General features: G+C 38.7%; 1 protein-coding gene across 1 annotated transcript; it reads right to left on the bottom strand.

Annotated features, from left to right (window-relative positions):
• Positions 1-3066: 3066 nt before the first annotated feature.
• Positions 3067-22888, bottom strand: GluRS-m (putative glutamate--tRNA ligase, mitochondrial). The gene is made up of 9 exons (XM_071690407.1): positions 22382-22888; positions 20291-20439; positions 19504-19934; positions 18735-18949; positions 15853-16072; positions 15218-15378; positions 11196-11377; positions 8474-8631; positions 3067-3197 (listed from the first exon to the last, which is right to left on the bottom strand). Exons 2-9 carry the CDS (start codon positions 20430-20432, stop codon positions 3105-3107), a joined length of 1602 nt encoding a protein of 533 aa, XP_071546508.1. The 5' UTR covers positions 20433-20439; positions 22382-22888; the 3' UTR covers positions 3067-3104.
• Between the last annotated feature and the right edge of the window lie 4517 nt (positions 22889-27405).

The following is a 27405-nucleotide window of genomic DNA, read 5'->3' on the forward strand; positions in this document are numbered from 1 at the left end:
CCCACTACAAATAAAAAAATCTATCTTCACTTTTAGCTGGAGCAATAGTTCTCATTTTGGGTCCACCAGCTGCAGATTTTTAGTGGGTAAAGTTTTGGCTAAAAGGTGATTGTGTCTAACACTACAGTAATAGGGGTCTGGGAATGTAATAAGTTAGTGAATGATTACCAGCAAATAACTCATTACACCTAGGTTAAATTGAGTCCATTTTATCTTTTTCAATGCAGTGACTAATAAATGTTGATTCTGTCAATGTATGTCATGGAAATTAACTGAGTCTTAAGTCAAAAGTAAATGATTTAGCATGACATTAGACCAGTCATTATCAAGTGACATATTGCTTCTGAATACTTGTTAAATGTTCAAATAAACTCAAAGTTCTCTGTAGAAACATTCACAAACTAAGAATATCATTGGATTGGTTTTGATTCAATTTCCTTTTGATTATGCTCGTTCATCATATATTTTTCTTGAGAAATTGAAGGATAGGATGCAGGTCATGAAAACTAACATTGTAAGATTTATGCTTAATGCTCCTAGTAGAACTCATTGGTTTTAATCAATTTCAAATGCATTGAGAAGGGGTCTGGGTTGGTGGGGACAAGTTGTTGTTTCCCTGTTGGGATCGCTATCCTGTATCCAGGGGCCCAACTTTTTTCAGAAACCACTGAATGCTAAATGATAGTGAAAACCCCTGGTTCTCACTATATCATCGTCACAAAGTAGACTACATGCATTTTGCTCTGTTTAGGAGCTCGTTGTTGCCCTAATTTGATTTATTCAGTAAGTCCATAAAAAGAGAAAAAAGAGAAAGGGCCCTTAAGAATCTCACCAGACCCAACCTCTTCACAGGGGTAGGGGTTGTTGTTTGCCCTGGGTATGTGCTGGCTCTCATTAAAATACATAGGGGAACAGTTGAAATATGGACATGTGTATAACATCATGAACAGGAGTGTCCCATCATATGTGGGATGTAACATTAAATTGGCTAATAATCAGTACAAGAATGAAACAAAAGCCAGTGATTTATCATGTGTTTTACTTAAGAGTAGATTTCCCGAGTTTGTTTATATGTGCTGGCATAGTTTTATGGAATGATCTTTCTAATAGTAACCCAATTTTACACTAAAGATGTTTTCAAGAAAATTAAAACCACATTTATGGAATATATTAGGTGCTAATGATAATCATATGTTCATAACTAATTCAAAATTTTTCTACATAGGTGCTCTTGTACTAAGGCATCTCTGAAGTTTGTGTTTTACTTCTTCATGTACTACCGTCATTGCTCCTTCATTGTATCAATTGTAAATTTTTTTCTGAATAATTATATATCTTTTGAGGATTCATAAGTATCAACATCACTATGCATTTTTTTTCCATCAATTAGTCTTCCTGTTATGTACTGTATTGCCTGAATGGGCCATCTTCCATGAAAATTGACAGTTGCATACTTGGAGGCCCAGTCCTCCTCCTCGTTTCTCTTTACTTCCTTTGTATCATGTCCCCATCTGGACTGGAGAAATTTTAACTCTTTAATAACTTTGCTTCCACAACCCCAACAGTATCAGGTACATTTACCCTACTATGACCATAAACTCTCAGCTCTTCATCATTTAGTATTAATCCATCTGCATTTGTCTACATTACCTTAAGTTTAACATAACCATCACCTAATATTCTGAAACTTCTGCTGTACTTTTCCATCCTCTTGCCTTATTTGTGTTTTACCGTTGTTTTCCGTGCTATTCTCCCTTGGTCTATCATGTTTGGTGAATATGTCACTGAATTCCACCTTGTCTTTGTTTCTTAGCCTGCCATAGTTCTTTCTAACTGGCTGACCCTAAATCGAATGTAACCATAACTGGTAGTTCCCTTGTTGATTTTGACCTCCAATTCCTCTCCTTTACCACAGAAACTGCATCTAGTATTTCTTTAGCCTTCAGTAATCTTTAATAAGCATTGCCTTTTTCTTTGCCCTCTCTGCTTTGTCTGGTATAGGATTGTTTTCAAGTCCAAAAATAATCAGTGATGTACATCTATCAACATGCAAGGTATTGTAAGTCGAGAAGGAACTCAGGGATTTAAAAATATAATCAATGGGCATGAACACAGACTCATTAGTTATGAAGATTTGGGGGAAATATAACCATAGAATAGAAGGTGAATTGACTGAAAAGGTCAGTAGTGTCTTTTCTACATGTTTTAGAGGCAGTTCAACAAGAGGAGCTGCCTATTACACTTACAGAATCTATTGAAATAAGGGTCATGAGCAATATCTAGGGCTAATCAAAGGAAATGGAACCTGAAGATTGATGTAGTGAAACAGAGACCCAGGACATTCAGACAGAAATGCATAGAGAATAAAGTGAAGCTGTAGTAAGAAAAATATGCACTGCCAGAGCTAGATCAATTAGGGAAATTTATGGCCAAGTTAATGAAAAATTTAGAAAAGTACATAGCTCACAAAATTAGTACTCATTAGCAAAGAGGGAAATTTAAGAGAAAGTAAGAGACAAGGAGGTTGACAGATCAACACAGAAAGCTCTAACTGAGAAGTGGGTGGCACCAGAATTAGATAAATTAGTAGAGTAGCAGGTTTACTGAAGTTGGTAAAATTCCTGAACGTTCAATTTGAATTCTCAAATCTTCTCAATTCAACTGCTATTATACTCATAAAATTTGAACAGTCCATGACAGACAGTAATATAACAATTAAGAGTGAAGAAGTACCATAAAAGTAATGTAAAACATTAACATCTGTTACTCATACTGTAGTGGAAGGGTTTTCAATTCAAATTTTTTTTGTGCTTTATGACCTCGTCATTTTGACCTACAGATGATCCTGACTCAACAGCAGACACATGTACAGCATAGAGGATGAAGTAAAAACTTGGCTTGGGGAAAAAGAGTTTAAGGAAGACTAGTTATAGTTTCATTTTCATGCTTTGAGAATCTAAGGAAAATATTCCTCAGCTTTGTGCACAGTGTGAGTTAAACTAAATTTATATGTTTCATGTACAAAAATAGAACTGTAATTCTGGATTTGCAATAAAACAATTCAAGAATCAATGCATATGTATATTGCAAACATACAACTGTATCTAGTTTTGTAATATGTACAAAGCATGTTTTATTCGTTCTACTGTTGTATCTTTTCCAAGCATGAACAGCATTTCTCCAACAGGTGGACCCTCCTGAAAATGGCATCAATCATAAATTTCTGATAATGCACACACATATGCATAACTTTCAATCTTCACAAACTAAACTAAGCCTCCACAGATTGATATACTAACTTCCTCCCTGTTATTGTTTAAGAAAGTATTTATCTATATACATCTCTGTGGGTGGGTTGGGCCATTCTTTCGTCTGTTTCCTTGCACTGCCTCGCTGGCGCGGGAGACAGCGACAAAGCAAAATAGAATATATATATGTATATATATTTTTTTTTTTTTTTTTATACTTTGTCGCTGTCTCCCGCGTTTGCGAGGTAGCGCAAGGAAACAGACGAAAGAAATGGCCCAACCCCCCCCATACACATGTACATACACACGTCCACACACACAAATATACATACCTACACAGCTTTCCATGGTTTACCCCGGACGCTTCACATGCCTTGATTCAATCCACTGACAGCACGTCAACCCCTGTATACCACATCGCTCCAATTCACTCTATTCCTTGCCCTCCTTTCACCCTCCTGCATGTTCAGGCCCCGATCACACAAAATCTTTTTCACTCCATCTTTCCACCTCCAATTTGGTCTCCCTCTTCTCCTCGTTCCCTCCACCTCCGACACATATATCCTCTTGGTCAATCTTTCCTCACTCATTCTCTCCATGTGCCCAAACCATTTTAAAACACCCTCTTCTGCTCTCTCAACCACGCTCTTTTTATTTCCACACATCTCTCTTACCCTTACGTTACTTACTCGATCAAACCACCTCACACCACACATTGTCCTCAAACATCTCATTTCCAGCACATCCATCCTCCTGCGCACAACTCTATCCATAGCCCACGCCTCGCAACCATACAACATTGTTGGAACTACTATTCCTTCAAACATACCCATTTTTGCTTTCCGGGATAATGTTCTCGACTTCCACACATTTTTCAAGGCTCCCAAAATTTTCGCCCCCTCCCCCACCCTATGATCCACTTCCGCTTCCATGGTTCCATCCGCTGACAGATCCACTCCCAGATATCTAAAACACTTCACTTCCTCCAGTTTTTCACCATTCAAACTCACCTCCCAATTGACTTGACCCTCAACCCTACTGTACCTAATAACCTTGCTCTTATTCACATTTACTCTTAACTTTCTTCTTCCACACACTTTACCAAACTCCGTCACCAGCTTCTGCAGTTTCTCACATGAATCCGCCACCAGCGCTGTATCATCAGCGAACAACAACTGACTCACTTCCCAAGCTCTCTCATCCCCAACAGACTTCATACTTGCCCCTCTTTCCAAGACTCTTGCATTTACCTCCCTAACAACCCCATCCATAAACAAATTAAACAACCATGGAGACATCACACACCCCTGCCGCAAACCTACATTCACTGAGAACCAATCACTTTCCTCTCTTCCTACACGTACACATGCCTTACATCCTCGATAAAAACTTTTCACTGCTTCTAACAACTTGCCTCCCACACCATATATTCTTAATACCTTCCACAGAGCATCTCTATCAACTCTATCATATGCCTTCTCCAGATCCATAAATGCTACATACAAATCCATTTGCTTTTCTAAGTATTTCTCACATACATTCTTCAAAGCAAACACCTGATCCACACATCCTCTACCACTTCTGAAACCACACTGCTCTTCCCCAATCTGATGCTCTGTACATGCCTTCACCCTCTCAATCAATACCCTCCCATATAATTTACCAGGAATACTCAACAAACTTATACCTCTGTAATTTGAGCACTCACTCTTATCCCCTGTTCCTTTGTACAATGGCACTATGCACGCATTCTGCCAATCCTCAGGCACCTCACCATGAGTCATACATACATTAAATAACCTTACCAACCAGTCAACAATACAGTCACCCCCTTTTTTAATAAATTCCACAGCAATACCATCCAAACCTGCTGCCTTGCCGGCTTTCATCTTCCGCAAAGCTTTTACTACCTCTTCTTTGTTTACCAAATCATTTTCCCTAACCCTCTCACTTTGCACACCACCTCGACCCAAACACCCTATATCTGCCACTCTGTCATCAGACACATTCAACAAACCTTCAAAATACTCATTCCATCTCCTTCTCACATCACCACTACTTGTTATCACCTCCCCATTTGCGCCCTTCACTGAAGTTCCCATTTGCTCCCTTGTCTTACGCACCCTATTTACCTCCTTCCAGAACATCTTTTTATTCTCCCTAAAATTTACTGATAGTCTCTCACCCCAACTCTCATTTGCCCTTTTTTTCACCTCTTGCACCTTTCTCTTGACCTCCTGTCTCTTTCTTTTATACTTCTCCCACTCAATTGCATTTTTTCCCTGCAAAAATCGTATATATATATATATATATATATATATATATATATATATATATATATATATGTGTGTGTGTGTGTATACATATATGTATATATATATATTATGTATATCATCCCTGGGGATAGAGGAGAAAGAATACTTCCCACGTATTCCCTGCCTGTCGTAGAAGGCGACTAAAAGGGGAGGGAGCGGGTGGCTGGAAATCCTCCCCTCTCGTTTTTTTTATTTATTTTTTTTTTTTTTTATTTTCCAAAAGAAGGAACCGAGAAGGGGGCCAGGTGAGGATTTTCCCTCTAAGGCCCAGTCCTCTGTTCTTAACGCTACCTCGCAAACGCAGGAAATGGCGAATAGTATGAAAAAAAAAAAAAAACATCTCTGCTGCCTGTTCCTATTAGAACTCCCTCAAAGGGATGGCCATGGCAACAGAGTCTCCATAACTAAAGAACTCCAGTGCAGTTTCTTGGCCTTTAGTGCCTCACCCTTAACTGGCCACTCGCAGAAGGCAAGTCCAGTACAGTTTGCAGAGACTCCTACCTAACGTTTCTAATGACTACTTCTATCTATTGTTCCCACCTACTACTTCTTCCTAATGTTTCTACCTAATAATCCTGCCTAAATGTCCCTACCTACTACTGCTTACTGCTCCTACCATTTTGCCAAAAGGCAGGGCTAGTGCATAGTGCTCACCACAGGAAAATCTAGAGCTATGAAGAATGAGCTGCCTGAGTCAAGTGTTACATGTGACAGGGAGAGATTGTATGATGTGGACAGAATGCTGATAGTCCACATGTTAGTGCGACAGAAAAAAAAAAAGACAGTTACCTGGGTCAAAGGAGAGCACCTTGACAACCACTAAAGTGCTGGCTCACTAAGCAGATGTCACAAACCCTCCTGATATCCAGACAGTAGTACTGGTAATATACTTCTCTGTTCATTGGCTGCCTAATCTCAATAAAACAATAATCAACATGACAGAGTAAGTTGTGTAAATTTATGGAGACTAACATGTCAAAATAAAAATCAGTATGAAGCATATTTAGTATTGCTGAAAATGACAAGAATCCTACAGAATTTTCTAGTTACTGTATGTCAGAAGCAAAAGTGTTATTACCTAAAAGCTGGCTGCTAGTCTGCCTCCACCACTTGCTAGATCATGCAATACTCAGCAAGCTACTTTCACATGATTAATGATTACTGTGAGGTTGATGGTAACACAAGGGTGGGCCATTATGTGAAGTTTCTTTCCCTACATCTCAAAGCTTTGGAACTCTCTTCCCTCTCATGTCTTTCCCAATAAACATGACCTGGCACATTTTGAAAGACAGGTTTTTCACTTCCTCCAAAATTCATAAATACTTTCCATTGTTTCCTCTCTTTCCTTTCCGTTAATCTCTTGAGTAAGAAACTGCAGAAGTTGGTGATTGAGTTTGGAAAAGTGTGTGAAAGGAGAAAGCTGAGAGTAAATGTGAATAAGAGCAAGGTTATTAGGTTCAGTAGGTTTGAGGGACAAGTAAATTGGGATGTAAGTTTGAATGGAGAAAAATTGGAGGAAGTGAAGCGTTTCTGATATCTAGGAGTGGACTAGCAGCGGATGGAACCATGGAAGTGGAAGTAAGTCACAGGGTGGGGGAGGGGGCGACGGTTCTGGGAGCGATGAAGAATGTGTGGAAGGAGAAAACGTTATCTCGGAGAGCAAAAATGGGTATGTTTGAAGGAATAGTAGTTCCAACAATATTATATAGTTGCGAGGCATGGGCTATAGATAAGGTTGTATGGAGGAGGGTGGATGTGTTGGAAATGAAAGGTTTGAGGACATATTTGGTGCGAGGTAGTTTTATCAAGTAAGTAATGTAAGGCTAAGAGAAATGTGTGGAAATAAAAAGAGTATGGTTGAGAGAGCAGAGGATGATACATGTGTCAGAGGTGGAGGGAACAAGGAGAAGCAGGAGACCAAATTGGAGATGGAGGGATGGAGTGAAAAAGATCTGGAGTGATTGGGGCCCGAACATACAGGGGGGTGAAAGGGAAGCAAGGAATTGAGTGAACTGGAAAAATGTGGTATACTGGAGTTGACGTGCTGTCAATGGACTGAACCAGGGCATGTGAAGCATCTGGAGTAAACCATGGAAAGGTCTGTGGGGCCTGGATGTGGATAGGGAGCTGTGGTTTCGGTGCATTACACATGACAGCTACAGACTGAGTGTGAACGAATGTGGCCTTTTTGTCTGTTTTCCTGGTGCTACCTCGCTGAAGCAGGGGATGGCGATGCTCTTTTCCTGTGGGGTGGGGTGGTGATGGGAATGAATGAAGGCAAGCAAGTATGAATATGTACACGTGTCTGTATGTGTTGTCTGCATATATGTATGTATATGTTGATATGTATATGTATGTATATGTGTGTATGTGGGCATTTATGTATATATATGTGTATGTGAGTAGATGGGCCATTCTTCATCCGTTTCCTGGTGCTACCTCGCTGATGCTGGAAACAGCGATTATGTATAATAATAATATATATCAAAGGCACTGATAATGGGCTATCTCATAATCTACAACAAAAACTGATCATTTACAGCTTACAAACTGACACAGACAAAGTGATGAACAAGGCTCCCAATAGCAAATGAATTCTGATATTGAAAATTGCAAAGTCTTACACAGATGTAGTAAAAATGAGATAGCAAGCTCCAATATGAATTTTGTTAAGCTAGAAAATGGAAATGTGAAAAAAGTGCAATAATCTCAGGTGACCTAAAGCCAAGTAAGGAAATTATGGGGGTTGTAGTCTTTAAGGGATGCTTTGGTTATCCATGAGGAAGTTTTCAAAACAAGTGCTTAGTCTTATTCAAGTAATTCTAGAGGTAACTAACTGAAACTATACAGGATTATATCTAAACATAATGACAAAAAATCTTTACGTCACTCATCTGTAAAACAACTCACCTTCAGACCACTAACAGTCATTCTTATTAACTTCATAATGACATGAATCTTCAGTCCATATTGTTTGCCCACACATTTAATTGCTTCAACTATATGTTCCTTGGTAAAATTGTCAGATGTGGCAATGAGAACTTCTAGAACAGTCTCCAAAACTTCAGCTGAGAAAAATAAATAACATCATTCATCATAATTATACACAGATAACTCAAAAAGAGTGCTTGTAAACACTTTATAATCACATTACAGATCAAAGGCTGTGAAATGAATCAAACAGGAAATTATATACATCAAGTAAGAATGTTTTCTGGACAGATTTTGTTGAAAAATCCATACATTCACCATGTAAATCTATCTATCTGTCCATATCTCTGATGCCCGTTCCTACCTGGAACTCCCTCATAGGGGTGCCCACGCCAAAAGTCTCCATAACTAGTGAACTCTAATGCCGCTTCTTAGCCTTTAGTGTCTCACCCTTAACAGGCCACTGGCTGAGGGCCACTCTAGCAAAAGTGTTTGCAGAGGCTCCTACCTAATGTTCCTTCTAACTATTACCTAATGCTCCTGCCTAATGTTCCTATCTACTGCTTCAATCTAATGTTTCTAACTAATGCTCCTAACTACTGCTTCTATCTACTGCTCCTACCATTTTGCCAAAAGGCAGAGCTAGCGCATAGTGCTCACTGCAAGAAAATCTAGAGTTAAGGAAAATGAGCTATGTGAGTTATGGGACGGCAAATGTTATGTACGAAGAGAAGAGATTGTGTGTTTGTGGACAGAATGCCAATAGTTCATGAGAGGTTGAGGCAGAAAAGACAGCTACCTGGGTCATAGGAGTGCAACTCAACAACCACTTAAGTATCAGCTCACTTCACTATGCAGCTGTCACTAAACCTCACAATACCCAAGTAAGTAGTACTGGCAATATACCTCCCTGGTCAATGGCTGCCTACCAACTACTATCTACTTGTAAATACTTTCCAAATTCTTATAATCTTCTCCAGTGAAATTCGATTAACTTTTCAGTTTCTGGACTTTTGTGAAACATCATGAAGTGGGAGAAAAGATGGTTACAGGCCATAAATGTTGAGAAAAGTGCATGTCAGAAATGGTATGTGTTGATGGCCTTGTAAATATAGTGTGTCAAAAATATTCTGTCCCTCTTCCTTCTTTTGAGCTCTATTTTCATTCACGGTATTATGAAAGGATTGCTTCGTTAGTGTTGGAGGAAGAGCATAAGAGCAAGAGGTAGATGACTAAGATAGTAGGGAGGGGAAACTGGTAATATTGCTTTCACATATTATTTTGTTTTTATGGTGGGAGTCAGTATAAGAGTTATCCTAAATGGGAAATTAAAATTGGACCAGAATGTAAATACAGTGAATAGAATAAGGATGTAAAAATCCAGAAAAGAGAACGTGAAGACTGACTTTTAAGAAAAGTTCAATTGTGCATTTTCAAATATCTGCTAATTTTCCATGGCTGTTCAGATATGATAATCACACACTTACATTTGTTACCTATCTTTCTAGATCAATAAAAAAGGAATAAGTACTTCAAAGTATAAGGATAAGCAAACAGAAGAGAAAGAAAAGAAACTACAGAAAGAGTGTAAAGAATAAAGGTGCAGCAAACTAAGATCTCAGTATAAGAGTTCTGGGTTTATGGTAGGCAGACCATGAAGAGAAAGAGCAACTTTCAGAGATTATGTATCACTAGGGAGAGGAGTAATCTTTGACTTCCCATTTTATGGCATCTCTGTTGCTTAATGCCTCAGTAGGCATGCTGAAGGAAGACTTACGTTTTTGAAGATTTATTTTACCAAGACTGAAGATTTTAAGAGCTGATGTAATATGAGCAACTAAATTAAGAAGGCACTCAAATTTTTAACTATTTTTTTTTTTTTTTTTTTTATACTTTGTCGCTGTCTCCCGCGTTTGCGAGGTAGCGCAAGGAAACAGACGAAAGAAATGGCCCAACCCCCCCCATACACATGTATATACATACGTCCACACACACAAATATACATACCTACACAGCTTTCCATGGTTTACCCCAGACGCTTCACATGCCTTGATTCAATCCACTGACAGCACGTCAGCCCCGGTATACCACATCGCTCCAATTCACTCTGTTCCTTGCCCTCCTTTCACCCTCCTGCATGTTCAGGCCCCGATCACACAAAATCTTTTTCACTCCATCTTTCCACCTCCAATTTGGTCTCCCTCTTCTCCTTGTTCCCTCCACCTCCGACACATATATCCTCTTGGTCAATCTTTCCTCACTCATCCTCTCCATGTGCCCAAACCACTTCAAAACACCCTCTTCTGCTCTCTCAACCACGCTCTTTTTATTTCCACACATCTCTCTTACCCTTACGTTACTCACTCGATCAAACCACCTCACACCACACATTGTCCTCAAACATCTCATTTCCAGCACATCCATCCTCCTGCGCACAACTCTATCCATAGCCCACGCCTCGCAACCATACAACATTGTTGGAACCACTATTCCTTCAAACATACCCATTTTTGCAAAATGGTAGTTACTGTGCAAAGCACAACTTTTCTGAAAAAAAGAAGTATGACCAGAATGCAGAAGAAACAATTTGTTTTGAAGGTGCATTCTGATATACAAAGACTTTAAAATCCTTAATATCATTCTAATCCAATTTGTCTGCAAAGGATTTTCATCACAAAAGAAACATATACAGAGGGCATACCATGACTATGGGTAATAGCTGGCAGTTGGTCCAAAGGCAGGTGGTCTGGAACAATCCAAACATATGTAAACTCAGGTTTTAACAAATCCTGAAGATGAGTGATTCTTCCCTCATTCATAATCAACACCGTCTTTAAGTAATCTGTGCTGAAAACTCTTGCCTGAACAGCACTTGACAACAGCCTGAAGAATTAGTTGGAATGACATTAAACGACAATAGGGTTCAGTTTTTACAATGTAAGGCATGCTAACTGGGTTTACTACAATAAAATAGATATCAAGCTGCAATTTCTATGATGTGACAGTTTGCATGGTACTTACTATAGTGTCAGAATAGGTAAACAAATAATAGCATAGATGGATTACTTGCACAGTACAGTAACCATTAGGAGGAGAGTTACAAATTGAAGAAGTGAGAAAAATATAAAAAAGTTTCTTAAGATGTTATAATTATAAAGGCTGTCAGGCAGATGGAAGGTGAAAATATATATGGTATTCCCTCGATTCCAAGGATTAATGGGAGGAAGGGTGTTTGTCAATGCTGGCTGTCTGTTGAATTGCTCATCAATGGAGAAATATATGGTGTATATATACAATATTGCATAATGTATAACTATCACTTGAACTAAAATACTGTAATTAAATAATATATGTAATGTACTGTATACTGATTGATCAACTAACTTGTATCTGATTGATCTTGATAAAGTAGTAAATCAATGTGATATATGGTAGGGACTCTGAATAAAGATTATTCACAGTCTCAGGAGTACAAAATGATTCTTTTTAAGCTGCTGCTATAGGAAGTTTCAGGTAACCTCTTGCTGGTTCTGGGAGAAGGTTCTAGTGAAGGTTAAGCTGGAGGAAGAGCATGAAGCTTGAAAAAAAAGCCAAGCTTTAGCTGGGTTTTGTTTTGGTGCTGCTTCCTTATCATGATTTCCCTGAAGGTTCTTAAATACCCATAATAAGGTTGTATGTCAATGCCACATGAAGTACCTTTGAAATTGATGATACTGCCCAAGAACTGTATAAAATACAGTTTGGGTTTCACTTATACAGGTTACTCATCACACTCATCATAATTTTCTTCATTAGTTTCACCTGCTAACTCATCATCTGCAGTCTGTTCTGTCAAGTGGTGGCACCCACAATAAATCTCATCTTGAAAGCTGGTAGCAACATAATCCTCAGCAACAGCATTTTCTCCAGCCTTCACAATAATTTGGTGATAGTCTCATGGTTCACATTCCTGAAAATCAGGCTCAGTATGTACATCATAAAAGAACTTGTTCCAGCCATCGGAAAGCACCCTTATCTTCATGTCTTTCTAGGCAGCTGCTGAGGTGGAAATTGCAGACATGAGATTATAATTCTGGAGGTTCTGCAATGTCCAGCTACCTCTCATATCCTCATTTTATGTTCCTCCTCCAAAACTATCATCAATTCATTTTGTAAAGCTTATTACAGGCAACAATGATGCCTTGATCCATTGGTTGGATCAAAAAGTTGGCATTCAGCAGCAATGACAAACACTGGATTATGCCATCATAGCAAACCATCTTGTCCATGCTGGAATATGAAGGTGCATCATTTAAAAGTAGGACTGCCTTCACATCCTTGGGAGCAACCTTGAGGACTTCAATTTAGTAGCTGCATACCTCAGGTACAAAATAATAAAACAATGAGGGGAAATCTCCACGGTGAACCACACATTCTTAGAGGAATAATGAAGGACAGGGAGCCTTACTGATTTTGCAGCCATTAGTGGAATGACTGTATTTACTGGCCTGTGTATTTTCAGGCAGGGAACACTAAAACAAACCAGTTTCATCACCATTACATACTTATACATGTGATAAATCCTTTATTTTTAAGAGGTCAATAAAGAGCTTTCTAAATGGCTCTATACTCCCCATAGCAGCACTCAAAAATTCTCCATGGATTTTCCTGTTGGTTGTGTCATGGCATTCACACAAATGCTGTAAAGAACCATCTCTAGCAATAAAAATAATGTTTACACCATGAACACTGACCCTACTTAAGTGCTGCTACATTTAACATTTATGGCAACCTTTGACAATTGCCTACTTTTTTTTGCTTGCAACTTTCCAATGCTTCCTTGAACCAACAGCAGATCTTGTTGTTGGAATGACTTTGAACATCAAAGCAAATTGCTTAAGCTTTTCTTTGCTCTTTCTTATATCCAAAATAGTCTGCTCCTTAACATCATACTCATCAGACATGCAGATAACAGACATAATAGACTTGAGTCTGATAAGTTCTAATTTCTAATTTAAGCTGATTTACACACTTTCTTTTGGCTATCAAAAATACACTCTGTACATGCGAAAGAAAGCTAAAAAAAGCTTTTTGTTGCTGAAACAGGACATGAAACAGCACATAAAGAATAGAAATGCTTCCACATGAGCACCTGTAAACATACTGGGTCAGTCAAGGGTCAAGCCTGGGTGTGTGGGCATACAAGTCTCTACCGTACATGAGCCAACTAGAAGCTAGTCTAGAAGATTCAAGATTCAAGAAGAAATGAGAAAATCTGAAATTGCTTTTGGCCATGCAAACACAGATCAGTATTGGTGGACTTGGTGCATTATTTCTGAGTTTCTTTGGTTCCATGTCCATTAAATAGAGGATTTACTGTAGTAGTAAACCTGAGTAAGTAATGACAGGGTATAGGAGAGGTGTGGTAATAGGAAGAGTATGGTTGAGAAAGCTGAAGAGGGTGTGTTGAAATGGTCTAGACATATGGTGAGGATGAATGAGGTGAGGCTGACAAAAAAAGGATATATCTGTCAGAAGTGGAGGGGATAAGGGGAAAAGGGAGACCAAATTGGAGATGTGAAGATGGAGTGAAAAAGATATTGAGTGCCTGAGGTCTGAACATGCAGGAGAGTGAAAGGCATATATGGGATAGACTAAATTGGAGTGCTACATGGGGCAACATGCTGTCAATGGACTGAACCAGGGTATATGAAGCAACCAGGAGAAAACACAAAGGTCAGCAGGACCTGGTTGTGGATAAGGGCTGTGGTTTTGGTGCATAACACATGGCAGCTCGAGAATGGATGTGAGCAAATGAAGCCTTTTCTTCATCTGTGCCTGATTTTACCTCACTAATGTAGGAAATGGCAGACAGGCTATAAGGGCATACAATAAAAAATAAATATATGTGGTGATTTCTAGAGATATGATGTGCAAGATAAAGAACTTGAAAGGGAAGAAAAGTTCATACATCTGGTGTCTGAACAGCATTCTGGCAACAAGTACTGGGATAATAAGGATAGCATCTGGGTTTAAACAAGTAGAGCATAATGAACTAAATTTAATCAAAACACAACTGTATTAGTAACAATTACTTGACAAAAAAGAGGGAGTTCAGTTAAGGACATGAAGGGTCCGAATACTGACAAAGTATCAGACTAAACTTTAGCTACAGACAGTCTTAATTCCAAGAGAAACATATTTAATAAATACCAGGTAGGATTTCTTAATGAAATATTAATCTTCAAATTCAACATTCTCAACATGAGAATAAAATATGTAAAAACATGTTCCCCTCTAGTACATTAAGCTTGAGAGCCTCAAACCATGGTCCTGTAATTTTTTCATATGAAAGTATTTCACTGAATAATTCATATCTTAGTAAATATAGTATGTAAAATATACCAGAGGGCTATAGTTTGAGACTTTTGTAAGGATAATCATATGACGGCAGTGTGTTCTTTTCTTGGAAAAGCTGTATATGTATGACAGTCTCCATATCTTTAGGGATGAATAGGGGGAGGAGTATTTTTGCAGTCTGATCAGGAGAAAAGGTTTATCTTTCCTTTTAAAGATGTGTAACAGACAGACACATGTCAATCAATTATCTGCTTAAAGATATCCCCTCTCAATCTCTGACCATGGAGAGGGCTTCTTAAAAAAAAAGAAAAAAAAAATTTATTTGAAAAGTACCACACTATTCAAATATGATTTACTTTAATAACTCATAACTTCAAGGTTTACCTTTTTCCAAAGGCGTTTTGAACAAGGTTCTGAAGTTGGGTGATGAGTAAAGGGAGTTCAGTAGGACTCTTTATGCATTTTGTTAAGGCCAATCGATTATACTGTTCCAGTTTACATTTATCCAACCGGCAAGAGTTTTTATTGAGTCGGGAGACATCAAACTGAAATGAGAGTTGACCATGAAGTTTATATCAATTTAAAACAAAAATATAGGTAAATCAGTTTAAATGTGCTCATGTACTTAACATAATCCACAAGCAATACTTTATTTCATATATCAGGATCTCACTGAATATTGCCAAATCTATACACATTCAATTTATCCTGTTTCTAATAATTCCTTATGCTTCTTCTTTCATATACTAATAATATCCTTGCAGTCTCCTTATTGTTTAGCTCTTCATCCCTTTTTTACAGTTTCACAAATACTGCATGAAATATGAAAATACTGCATCACTCTTTTAATTCAGAATCTACTCAGATACATGACTGACCCAAAAACTTTACATTATTTCTTTTTCTTTATTCTTTCTCTTATTCTAGTTTTCAACTCAATATCTATTTCACTTTTATAAAGTTGCATGTTGCTTCTTTGTGGCTAATCATATAAGAAAAATCATGCAAATCTTAACTACCTTTCTTGCTAGCTCTTCAACAGACAAAAGCTCACTGTGTTCCCTGTTTTCAAATCCTCCACCAATGTCAGTCACAAAGTTCAGCACAGCCTCTGGGAAGTATCCTTGGGCCTGATAATATTCAATATGGAGGTCACCCTGGCGTTTTGAAAGCTTACTACCATCTTTATTGAGGATGAGCGGGAGGTGACCAAATAATGGAGCAGTCCAGCCAAATGCTCTGTGGAAAAACAGTGATTTGAATACTATTTGTTGGATCAGAAAAGCATCTCATAAAATAAAATCATTACCAATGAATAAAAAAGCTGAAGCAAAGTAACTTTTGGATGTGTGTATGGGCTTTATCAACTTGGCTTACAATTTTGTCCAGCCTGGGCAGCTGAATTTTTCCTCAACTACAGTTTCCTTAAAGCAACTTGAATCTCATTGTTTACAAGCATCAGTGCTTGTAAACATAGAGAAGCAAGGTGGGGGAGACCTAGATTTGAGGATGTTTAAAGTTAAAAGACACCTTATAAAAAGGTGAGATAACTAGGGAAGAAAAGTATCTCAAAGATGAGCTGTGTGTGTAACTGTAGATGCTCTGTACTTTAAGATCGTTATGTAACTTTATTTCTGACATAAATCTAAAGGGAAAGGAAACACAGACTAGATCAAGATACAAATAAAGTTTGTTTTCAGTTTAATAGTTTTGCCAGCCTGTGATATATAATGCATCACTCAGAATCTGAGAGCTATGAGATCTTGGCAGTGCAGGTGTTGCATTCATGCTCACACCTCTACTCAGCCAGGGTGTGCCAGAAGATACCTTTCAAAACTGGTGAACTTGATACTCCATGTGGCACACATCTTCAAGTGCAGAGTCATGCTCCACTTCATGCAACCAAAAAATACTAAAACCCCTTCATGATGATGCATATTGATGTCATCAGGCAGTAAAGCAATGAAACTGACACGAACTGCCTGAGGGGTGAGATTTGCACTGCAGACTGACTCAGCAAAAGGGTCAAAACTATGATAACTTTTCCCAGATAAAAGTATACTCTCTAGTGGCTGAAGGCTTAGGCTTTAAGGAGGCCTGAAAAGCTTCTCTAATCAGTTAAAAATGCACTTATTGAAACATTGCATGGGGGTCAAGGACATGGGAAAGCTCTGAACAATCAATGTGACCCATGATACGAGAAAAGTACAGAAGTAGGAGGAATTAAAGAATATGCATGAAGCTTTGTTTTAACTACTGGCAAATTTCTGCAAATGCCACAGTAAAAAGGTATTCTGTAAGGTGTCATTTGTCAGGGGTACCCCAGTGGTACCAATCTCTATCATTCTTGAACTTATAAATTGTTTCTTTGTATTTGTGCATTAATTCCTTTGACATACACTTAACAGTATGGTATTGTGTTACTGCTCAGGCTACAAATGTAGCATCTTAAGCCGTTTTCCTTGTGAGATCATTCATAATTTTCCACGATATTTTCTACTCTAATCCCTGGGATAGGGGAGAAAGAATACTTCCCACGTATTCCAAGTGTGTTGTAAAAGGCAGCTAAAAGGGGAGGGAGCAGGGGGCTGGAAATCCTCCCTTCCAGTTTTCACTTTTCCAAAAGAAGGAACAGAGAAGGGGGCCCAAGGGAGGATTTTCCCTCTTAGGGTCAGTCCTCTGTTCTTAACGCTACTTCACTAATGAGTGAAATGGTGAATACGTATGAAAAAAAATTCTACTTTAGTGCAAAGGTAAGGTTCCAATCCTAGGTCTCTTTTTCAAAGAATTCTATTTCTTGAAGCACTATTATGGAGTCCCATAAGATATTAATGCTAGAGATGTCTATAGAATGATCAACCTGCCTTACACCACATACTGTCCTCAGGCATCCAACCTCTTTTGTTCTTTCACATTTAGGGTCCAAGACTTACATCCAAACAACACTGGTGGGGCGACTATACCTTCAAACATACCCATCTTTTCCTTACCAGAAACTAACCTATCCAACCACACACTCCTTAATCCCCTCTCTCACCCTTTAAATCACTTTTTAAAGCCTCCTTGGTTACATCCACTGCCATATTAACTCCCAGGTACCTAAACCATCCCACTTACTCTAGGTCCTCCCCAATCAAACTTACAATAAAATCATTCTGTCATCCTCCTCATTCACCCTTTCTCTCACCATGCATGCCATCTCATGTCAAATGGACCACTGCTGCTACCCTCTTATCCAGCTCATTCAACAGTTTTTGAAAGCACTAATTCTTTTTCACCTCCTCTTTGCCTGTTACTAATATCCTATCTGCTTCCCTGACAGTCACTCCCATTTGTTTCTCTTATTCTCTGCACGTTATTCATCTCGTTTCAAAACTTCTTATTCTCCCAACTGTTTACTGATACTCCTCTCACCCCTTCTCTTAGCTGCCGTCTTTTCAGCTCCTGTATCATTTTCTTGACTACTTCACATTTCTTCCCTACCAATACTGTCTATACAACTTTCTTTTCTCCTTCACAAGAAAATTTAGTTACCTCAGCCTATCATATAATGCTCACTCCCATATGTCCACAACCTACTTTCTGCATGCCACACATTTCACATGCATGAACTACTTCCCTGATACCTTCCACTTCACTCCCAGTCCCTGTCTTTCAATCATTCTTACCATATGTCACTATTCACACAATCTTTAATTGATATCTCATCACATAAGCACTTTATCTAAGCTCACTCACTTTTACTACTTTTTTCAAACTCAAGATTATCAGATTTATCAAATAAATATTTTTTTGAAACATGGTGCAGAACAGTTGCATCAACCATGAAATTGGTACATTAGTTTCAGTGTTATGATATAAATCCTAAACTTTTCTTTCTGCAGATAACAAAGATACATACTTGTACAAAAGAAGATGTTTTGGTGTAGACATCTGCCATTCAACACCTCTCAGGACATGTGTTATTCCCATTAGGTGGTCATCGATCACGTTGGCAAAGTGGTAAGTTGGGTATCCGTCAGACTTTATTATCACAGGATCACCTTCATGGTCAGCAACGTCGTACAAAAATGGACCATATATTAGATCTTGGAAGGGCTCTGTTATTTTCTCAAGCTGGGAGTAAAGATAACCTAAAGTAAATAAATACTCTGTAATTCTATTTTTATAAATGAATAGGTATTTACAGCAGTTTATTACAATACCCTACATCTAGTGCACTACAGGAAAAATTGCCTTAATCTTATCATTCTGTCATACAGCTGTCAATTTTCAATGAAGTGAAGGGAGGGCTAGCATGTAGCACTCACCACAGGGAATTCTAAGGTTATGGAGAGAGAGAGAGAGAGAGAGAGAGAGAGAGAGAGAGAGAGAGAGAGAGAGAGAGAGAGAGAGAGAGAGAGAGAGAGAGAGTCAAACCAGAGTCATTTTGCATTGAAAACTATAAAATACTTTGCTGTGAATGTATCTCACAGTATCATATCATTTAAGATGTTTACAAAAAAGATTTAGGAGCAACCAATATAAAACCCCTATCAATCTAAAGCCAGCTGATATATTAGCAAGTTCAGAAAATTAAACATTTACATTAAACTTGCTACATATACATCACTGTCATAAAATAATTTCAAAAGCTATTACAATTTCCTCAGATATTGCAATTTATGTACCTTTAATCTAATGCAGTACGGTACACCTTGTCTCTGTAGCTCCTGAATTTTTGTAAAAGACAAGGATCGACATTTATTGTCATATTTTGGGGTTTCGTTTCTTCTTGTAGCATCATTTCGCAACCAATTCAATCTCATATTTGTACAGAAACATCTGTAAGCACTTCCATTTTCCAAAAGTTTTCCAATATACTTATGGTAAATATGAAGACGCTGTGATTGTAAGTAAGGGCCTAATGGACCACCAACTGTTGGTGACTCATCAGGGGAAATTTTAGCCCATAACAACATAGTTTCAAGCATCTGCGTTGCTTGTGGAACCACTCGTGTCTGATCTGTGTCTTCTATTCTTAGGATGAATTTCCCATTTTTGGATCTCGCAAAGAGGAAGTTGTACAAAGCAGTCCGCAACCCACCAAGGTGTAGATGTCCTGATGGTAAAGATAAATATTCATGCATTACTTGTTATATATCTGTATAAATGGGTCTACAATATGTTCTAATTCATTGACTCTTACAGATAATGCCTCATAAGGAGAACAAGAGTAATGCAAGGTAAGGTTGCAATTCTGAGTGTAGAACTTTCATTCATACACCAGCCTTTGTTGTTTAGGATGTAGGCTAAAACAATTCTAGTTTTCATTTCTATAAATTCTAAACCAAGTTATTAAGATTAGTTTAACATATATCAACTCAGTCTGTATATCCCTCAGATTTCATGGATATATTGCAATATTCCTATGCTGAAAGATATCAATACACTTGGAAAATTTCAGGATAATCTTACCTGTTGGACTTGGAGCAAATCGAACTCGCACTTCACCAGCTGCTTGTGAAGGTGATGTACACCATTCTCTCAACTGGCTGTAGACACGTATATGACATGAAGGAAGTATTTTACTGTGCAGCTTCATCAAAAGTCTTGCCATGTTAGTCCTGAAGACAAAGTATTGAAAATTTCATAAGAGAAAGAGTGTACATAAATAGTTACATAACTCCTTGTTCCCTTTTATGACACTCCTGCAGCTTCAAGGTCTGCTATGTTTAAGAACTGGGTAAGGAAGGCTTCTTTGGGGTGGGTAGGTTCACAATGAGGCTGTGCTAGTTTCATCCTCCTGACAATGATAAAGCAGCCTCAATGAAAGTGAAAATTTGCTTTTATTTTTTTCATACTATTCGCCATTTCCCATGTTAGCGAGAAAATTTGCTACTAGTACTATTATATACAGGCAGAACCCAAGAATACAAATGCACATATGTGCAATAAAAAATGAGAAAGGATTCATTGAGTACAATCTATACAGGAATAGTTAGTATTAATAATGATTAAACATTACAAATTACTTTTCATTAATCTTCAGCATATTTGCCCTCACACATTTAGGGCACAATATCACGTATAAAACCCTTTAAAACTTTTTTACCACCATCCACCTCCAAACCATGAGAAGAGACCACAAAACCACCCAAAACAGTTAAGTATTTTGAATCTTAGTTTAGCTATTATATAACTGAAACTTGTGCAACTCACTTGCATTTAAAAAATAAAAAAGTTGGTGACCTCAGGAAGTAAACACCATGGAAACCTATATTATGGTAACTGGAAATGATATAATAAGGAAGATAGAAAAATACTATTAAATAAAGAAATGAAAAATAGGAATCTTTGTGAGAGGTGATCAGAAAATAAGTTGCCAACAGAAGCAATCCTTTACCACTTACACTGAAGTACTTTCTGAGTAATATATGTTCACCAAACTTTAATCCAAGAGATTATTTTCATAACAACAGCTTAAGAGTTTTCCAGATCATTTAACCACACTTTCCACAGAGGTTAAGTAGTTGTTTCGGCTAACAATTTGATGATTTCACTCTTGTCACACCTGATACTGCAGTTCCAATCAGACAATTATCAAAGAAAAAATTTTTGGGTTTCAGAGTATCAAACTGGCTACTCTATGTGAATTGCCTTTAACTGTCTCCCTCATAACTCTTCTCTTTCCTTTCTTGTTCTACCTTCTTAACTTTCCCCTGTTTAAAATTTTCTGAGGTAATATTTTTTGGTATTTCTATTCGTAAAAATGGCAGATAGCAACCTTTAATTTGTGACTGATAAAAGAATGACTTTTTCGGGAGCAACTGTTCTTTGAGTTTGTACTGGGTCTTTGAAAGGATAAAGGTCAAGATGCAAAACATTTGAAAATCCAGAATGATCTACACATGACAAAACTTGACTTTCCTCTGCAAAACATGCCGTTCCTTACAAGGGAAATATACTTCTCACTAACTAACAGAAGTATATATTCCTGTCATTTGCATCTTGCCTGCTTATCATACTGAGTTACCTAAGCTAGCAGTCGCCTCTTTAACTGGGGTGAAACAGGTCTTCTTATCAGGTAGGTACGGTAATTTTCACAAAATGTTAGGTAACATGGCCGTAGATTGCATTGTGAAAGGCTATTTTAATCATAATTGGCTATCATTCTATTGGCCCAATTAAAGAACTTTTGGACTGATGATACATACTGTACAGCTAGGAAGCTACTTTTAACATTCTAAGTATCCTAGTTAGCAAACAGTATTGTAAAACATATACTGGTATAAATTTAGTCAAGATCTATACACTAGAACACATGCATCTGCATCTAATAATGTCCTTGCGTGCTGTGCAAAGACAAAAGAAAATAATCTGATTATCTTGTAAGTTTTCATATCTATTGATATTTTACATTACTTATAAATTATTGAACCCCACATTTTCCCTCTCCCTTATAACCCTCCCACTAACCATTTATCTAAAACTGAAGGACTAATCTTAAGTGAAAAAAGAATATCCCAAACATTACCCTACATTCCACAAAAAGATAAAGATGCTTACCTTGCATGCGGTTTTGGCTTCAGCTCAAATCCTAACTGGGATGACAGTCTAGTTCATATCCCTCACCCATATGCCCTCCAGTGACAGACGACTCTGACTCGGATGACCTCGTGTGAACCAGCTAGCCTCGTACGATCAAGTTGGTTTCGTGTGAATTTCGCTGTACTCCTGTAACCTACTTGGCCTCCTGTGACCCAGCTACATTTGTAATCACTGCTGAATGTCAGACCAACGGGGCTCATAAAGTTAACAGATAGATATCCATAGAGCTCTTAGCTTCCCTGGTTTTACTTTGCAGTTTACTCAGGTCTCAAAACAAATGCCTCTGCTGTTGCTTGTATTCACTTATATCTAATATACATGTTAAGTATAGTAGATGCTTTCCTGATGTCTCTTACTATACACGAAATGTAATTACTAATCAACCTTGTTTTGACTTTTCCTATGATCTTTACAACTAAGGCAGGTTGAAAAACCCTTATTTGTTTACATTATGGTCGTTCAGTTAGCGAGCACCTCACAAAGACGCCAGCGAATAACCTGTTCAGCGAAGAGTCAGTATGAAAATGGAGGAGGCTGGGCTTAATTTTGGTAAAATATGCATTTTATTTTCATTGAGGAAAGCACATAAGGTATGATTACATATACCAATTTTTTATACAACACTCACAATACATTCAAGGAAAAGGATAACAATAAAAGGACAAAAATACCGCTGAACTAAATACAATATAGAATTATAATGACTGTTACTACTCTAATGCAGAAAAAAATTATCTGCAAACACGTCAGTATCATTATCACCTAACTTTTTCCATGAAATGTTATTACTTGTTTCGTAAAAACATCTTTAATTTGACAATGTTTGATCAATAGTGAAACATTATTCCTTTAAGCTATATATCTACACAGAGACGAACTCTTACAGGTCTCCTACATTACGTAAAACTCATGGTGAATCTATATCTCTTGTTACATTCCTTGGTTGATTACACACACACACACACACACACACACACACACACACACACAAACACACACACACATATATATCTTTCTTTTTCTTTTTTTTTTCTTTGTCGCTGTCTCCCGCGTTTGCGAGGTAGCGCAAGGAAACAGACGAAAGAAATGGTCCAACCCACCCCCATACACATGTATATACATACGTCCATACACGCAAATATACATACATACACAGCTTTCCATGGTTTACCCCAGACGCTTCACATGCCCTGATTCAATCCACTAACAGCACGTCAACCCCGGTATACCACATCGATCCAATTCACTCTATTCCTTGCCCTCCTTTCACCCTCCTGCATGTTCAGGCCCCGATCACACAAAATCTTTTTCACTCCATCCTTCCACCTCCAATTTGGTCTCCCACTTCTCCTCGTTCCCTCCACCTCCGACACATATATCCTCTTGGTCAATCTTTCCTCACTCATTCTCTCCATGTGCCCAAACCATTTCAAAACACCCTCTTCTGCTCTCTCAACCACGCTCTTTTTATTTCCACACATCTCTCTAACCCTTACGTTACTTACTCGATCAAACCACCTCACACCACACATTGTCCTCAAACATCTCATTTCCAGCACATCCATCCTCCTGCGCACAACTCTATCCATAGTCCACGCCTCGCAACCATACAACATTGTTGGAACCACTATTCCTTCAAACATACCCATTTTTGCTTTCCGAGATAATGTTCTCGACTTCCACACATTCTTCAAGGCTCCCAGGATTTTCGCCCCCTCCCCTACCCTATGATCCACTTCCGCTTCCATGGTTCCATCCGCTGCCAGATCCACTACCAGATATCTAAAACACTTTACTTCCTCCAGTTTTGCTCCATTCAAACTTACCTCCCAACTGACTTGACCCTCAACCCTACTGTACCTAATAACCTTGCTCTTATTTACATTTACTCTTAACTTTCTTCTTTCACACACTTTACCAAACTCAGTCACCAGCTTCTGCAGTTTCTCACATGAGTCAGCCACCAGCGCTGTATCATCAGCGAACAACAACTGACTCACTTCCCAAGCTCTCTCATCCCCAACAGACTTCATACTTGCCCCTCTTTCCAAAACTCTTGCATTTACCTCCCTAACAACCCCATCCATAAACAAATTAAACAACCATGGAGACATCACACACCCCTGCCGCAAACCTACATTCACTGAGAATCAATCACTTTCCTCTCTTCCTACACGTACACATGCCTTACATCCTCGATAAAAACTTTTCACTGCTTCTAACAACTTGCCTCCCACACCATATATTCTTAATACCTTCCACAGAGCATCTCTATCAACTCTATCATATGCCTTCTCCAGATCCATAAATGCTACATACAAATCCATTTGCTTTTCTAAGTATTTCTCACATACATTCTTCAAAGCAAACACCTGATCCACACATCCTCTTCCACTTCTGAAACCACACTGCTCTTCCCCAATCTGATGCTCTGTACATGCCTTCACCCTCTCAATCAATACCCTCCCATATAATTTACCAGGAATACTCAACAAACTTATACCTCTGTAATTTGAGCACTCACTCTTATCCCCTTTGCCTTTGTACAATGGCACTATGCACGCATTCCGCCAATCCTCAGGCACCTCACCATGAGTCATACATACACACACACATATGTATATATATATATATATATATATATATATTTTTTTTTTTTTGCTTTGTCGCTGTCTCCCGCGTTTGCGAGGTAGCGCAAGGAAACAGACGAAAGAAATGGCCCAACCCACCCCCATACACATGTATATACATACGTCCATACACGCAAATATACATACCTACACATCTTTCCATGGTTTACCCCAGACGCTTCACATGCCCTGATTCAATCCACTGACAGCACGTCAACCCCGGTATACAACATCGATCCAATTCACTCTATTCCTTGCCCTCCTTTCACCCTCCTGCATGTTCAGGCCCCGATCACACAAAATCTTTTTCACTCCATCCTTCCACCTCCAATTTGGTCTCCCACTTCTCCTCGTTCCCTCCACCTCCGACACATATATCCTCTTGGTCAATCTTTCCTCACTCATTCTCTCCATGTGCCCAAACCATTTCAAAACACCCTCTTCTGCTCTCTCAACCACGCTCTTTTTATTTCCACACATCTCTCTTACCCTTACGTTACTTACTCGATCAAACCACCTCACACCACACATTGTCCTCAAACATCTCATTTCCAGCACATCCATCCTCCTGCGCACAACTCTATCCATAGCCCACGCCTCGCAACCATACAACATCGTTGGACCACTATTCCTTCAAACATACCCATTTTTGCTTTCCGAGATAATGTTCTCGACTTCCACACATTCTTCAAGGCTCCCAGGATTTTCGCCCCCTCCCCCACCCTATGATCCACTTCCGCTTCCATGGTTCCATCCGCTGCCAGATCCACTCCCAGATATCTAAAACACTTTACTTCCTCCAGTTTTGCTCCATTCAAACTTACCTCCCAATTGACTTGACCCTCAACCCTACTGTACCTAATTACCTTGCTCTTATTCACATTTACTCTTAACTTTCTTCTTTCACACACTTTACCAAACTCAGTCACCAGCTTCTGCAGTTTCTCACATGAATCAGCCACCAGCGCTGTATCATCAGCGAACAACAACTGACTCACTTCCCAAGCTCTCATCCCCAGCAGACTTCATACTTGCCCCTCTTTCCAAAACTCTTGCATTTACCTCTCTAACAACCCCATCCATAAACAAATTAAACAACCATGGAGACATCACACACCCCTGCCGCAAACCTACATTTACTGAGAACCAATCACTTTCCTCTCTTCCTACACGTACACATGCCTTACATCCTCGATAAAAACTTTTCACTGCTTCTGACAACTTGCCTCCCACACCATATATTCTTAATACCTTCCACAGAGCATCTCTATCAACTCTATCATATGCCTTCTCCAGATCCATAAATGCTACATATAAATCCATTTCCTTTTCTAAGTATTTCTCACATACATTCTTCAAAGCAAACACCTGATCCACACATCCTCTACCACTTCTGAAACCACACTGCTCTTCCCCAATCACTTTCCTCTCTCTCTCTCTCTCTCTCTCTCTCTCTCTCTCTCTCTCTATATATATATATATATATATATATATATATATATATATATATATATATATATACACCATTGATTGAGAGGGTGAAGGCATGTACAGAGCATCAGATTGGGGAAGAGCAGTGTGGTTTCAGAAGTTGTAGAGGATGTGTGGATCAGGTGTTTGCTTTGAAGTATGTATGTAAGAAATACTTAAAAAAGCAAATGGATTTGTATGTAGCATTTATGGATCTGGAGGAGGCATATGATAGAGTTGATAGAGATGCTCTGTGGAAGGTATTAAGAATATATGGTGTGGGAGGCAAGTTGTTAGTGGCAGTGAAAAGTTTTTATCGAGGATGTAAGGCATGTGTACGAGTAGGAAGAAAGGAAAGTGATTGGTTCTCAGTGAATGTCGGTTTGCGGCAGGGATGCGTGATGCCTCCATGTTTGTTTAATTTGTTTATGGATGGGGATGTTAGGGAGGTGAATGCAGGAATTTTGGAGAGAGGGGCAAGTATGCAGTCTGTTGTGGATGAGATAGCTTGGGAAGAGGTACAAGACAATTGGGAGGTAAGTTTGAATGGGGAAAAAATTGGAGGAAGTGAAGTGTTCCAGATATCTGGTAGTGGATTTGGCAGCGGATGGGACTATGGAAGCAGAAGTGAGTCATAGGGTGGGGGAGGGGGCGAAAGTTCTGGGAGCGTTGAAAAATGTGTGGGAGGCGAGAACAGTATCTCGGAGAGCAAAAATGGGTATGTTTGAAGGAATAGTGGTTCCAACAATGTTATATGGTTGCGAGGCGTGGGCTATTGATAGAGTTGTGCGGAGGAGGGTGGATGTGTTGGAAATGAGATGTTTAAGGACAATATGTGGTGTGAGGTGGTTTGATCAAATAAGTAATGAAAGAGTAAGAGAT

This window comes from Panulirus ornatus, chromosome 48, assembly GCF_036320965.1.
Source record: "Panulirus ornatus isolate Po-2019 chromosome 48, ASM3632096v1, whole genome shotgun sequence".
NCBI lineage: Eukaryota > Metazoa > Arthropoda > Malacostraca > Decapoda > Palinuridae > Panulirus > Panulirus ornatus.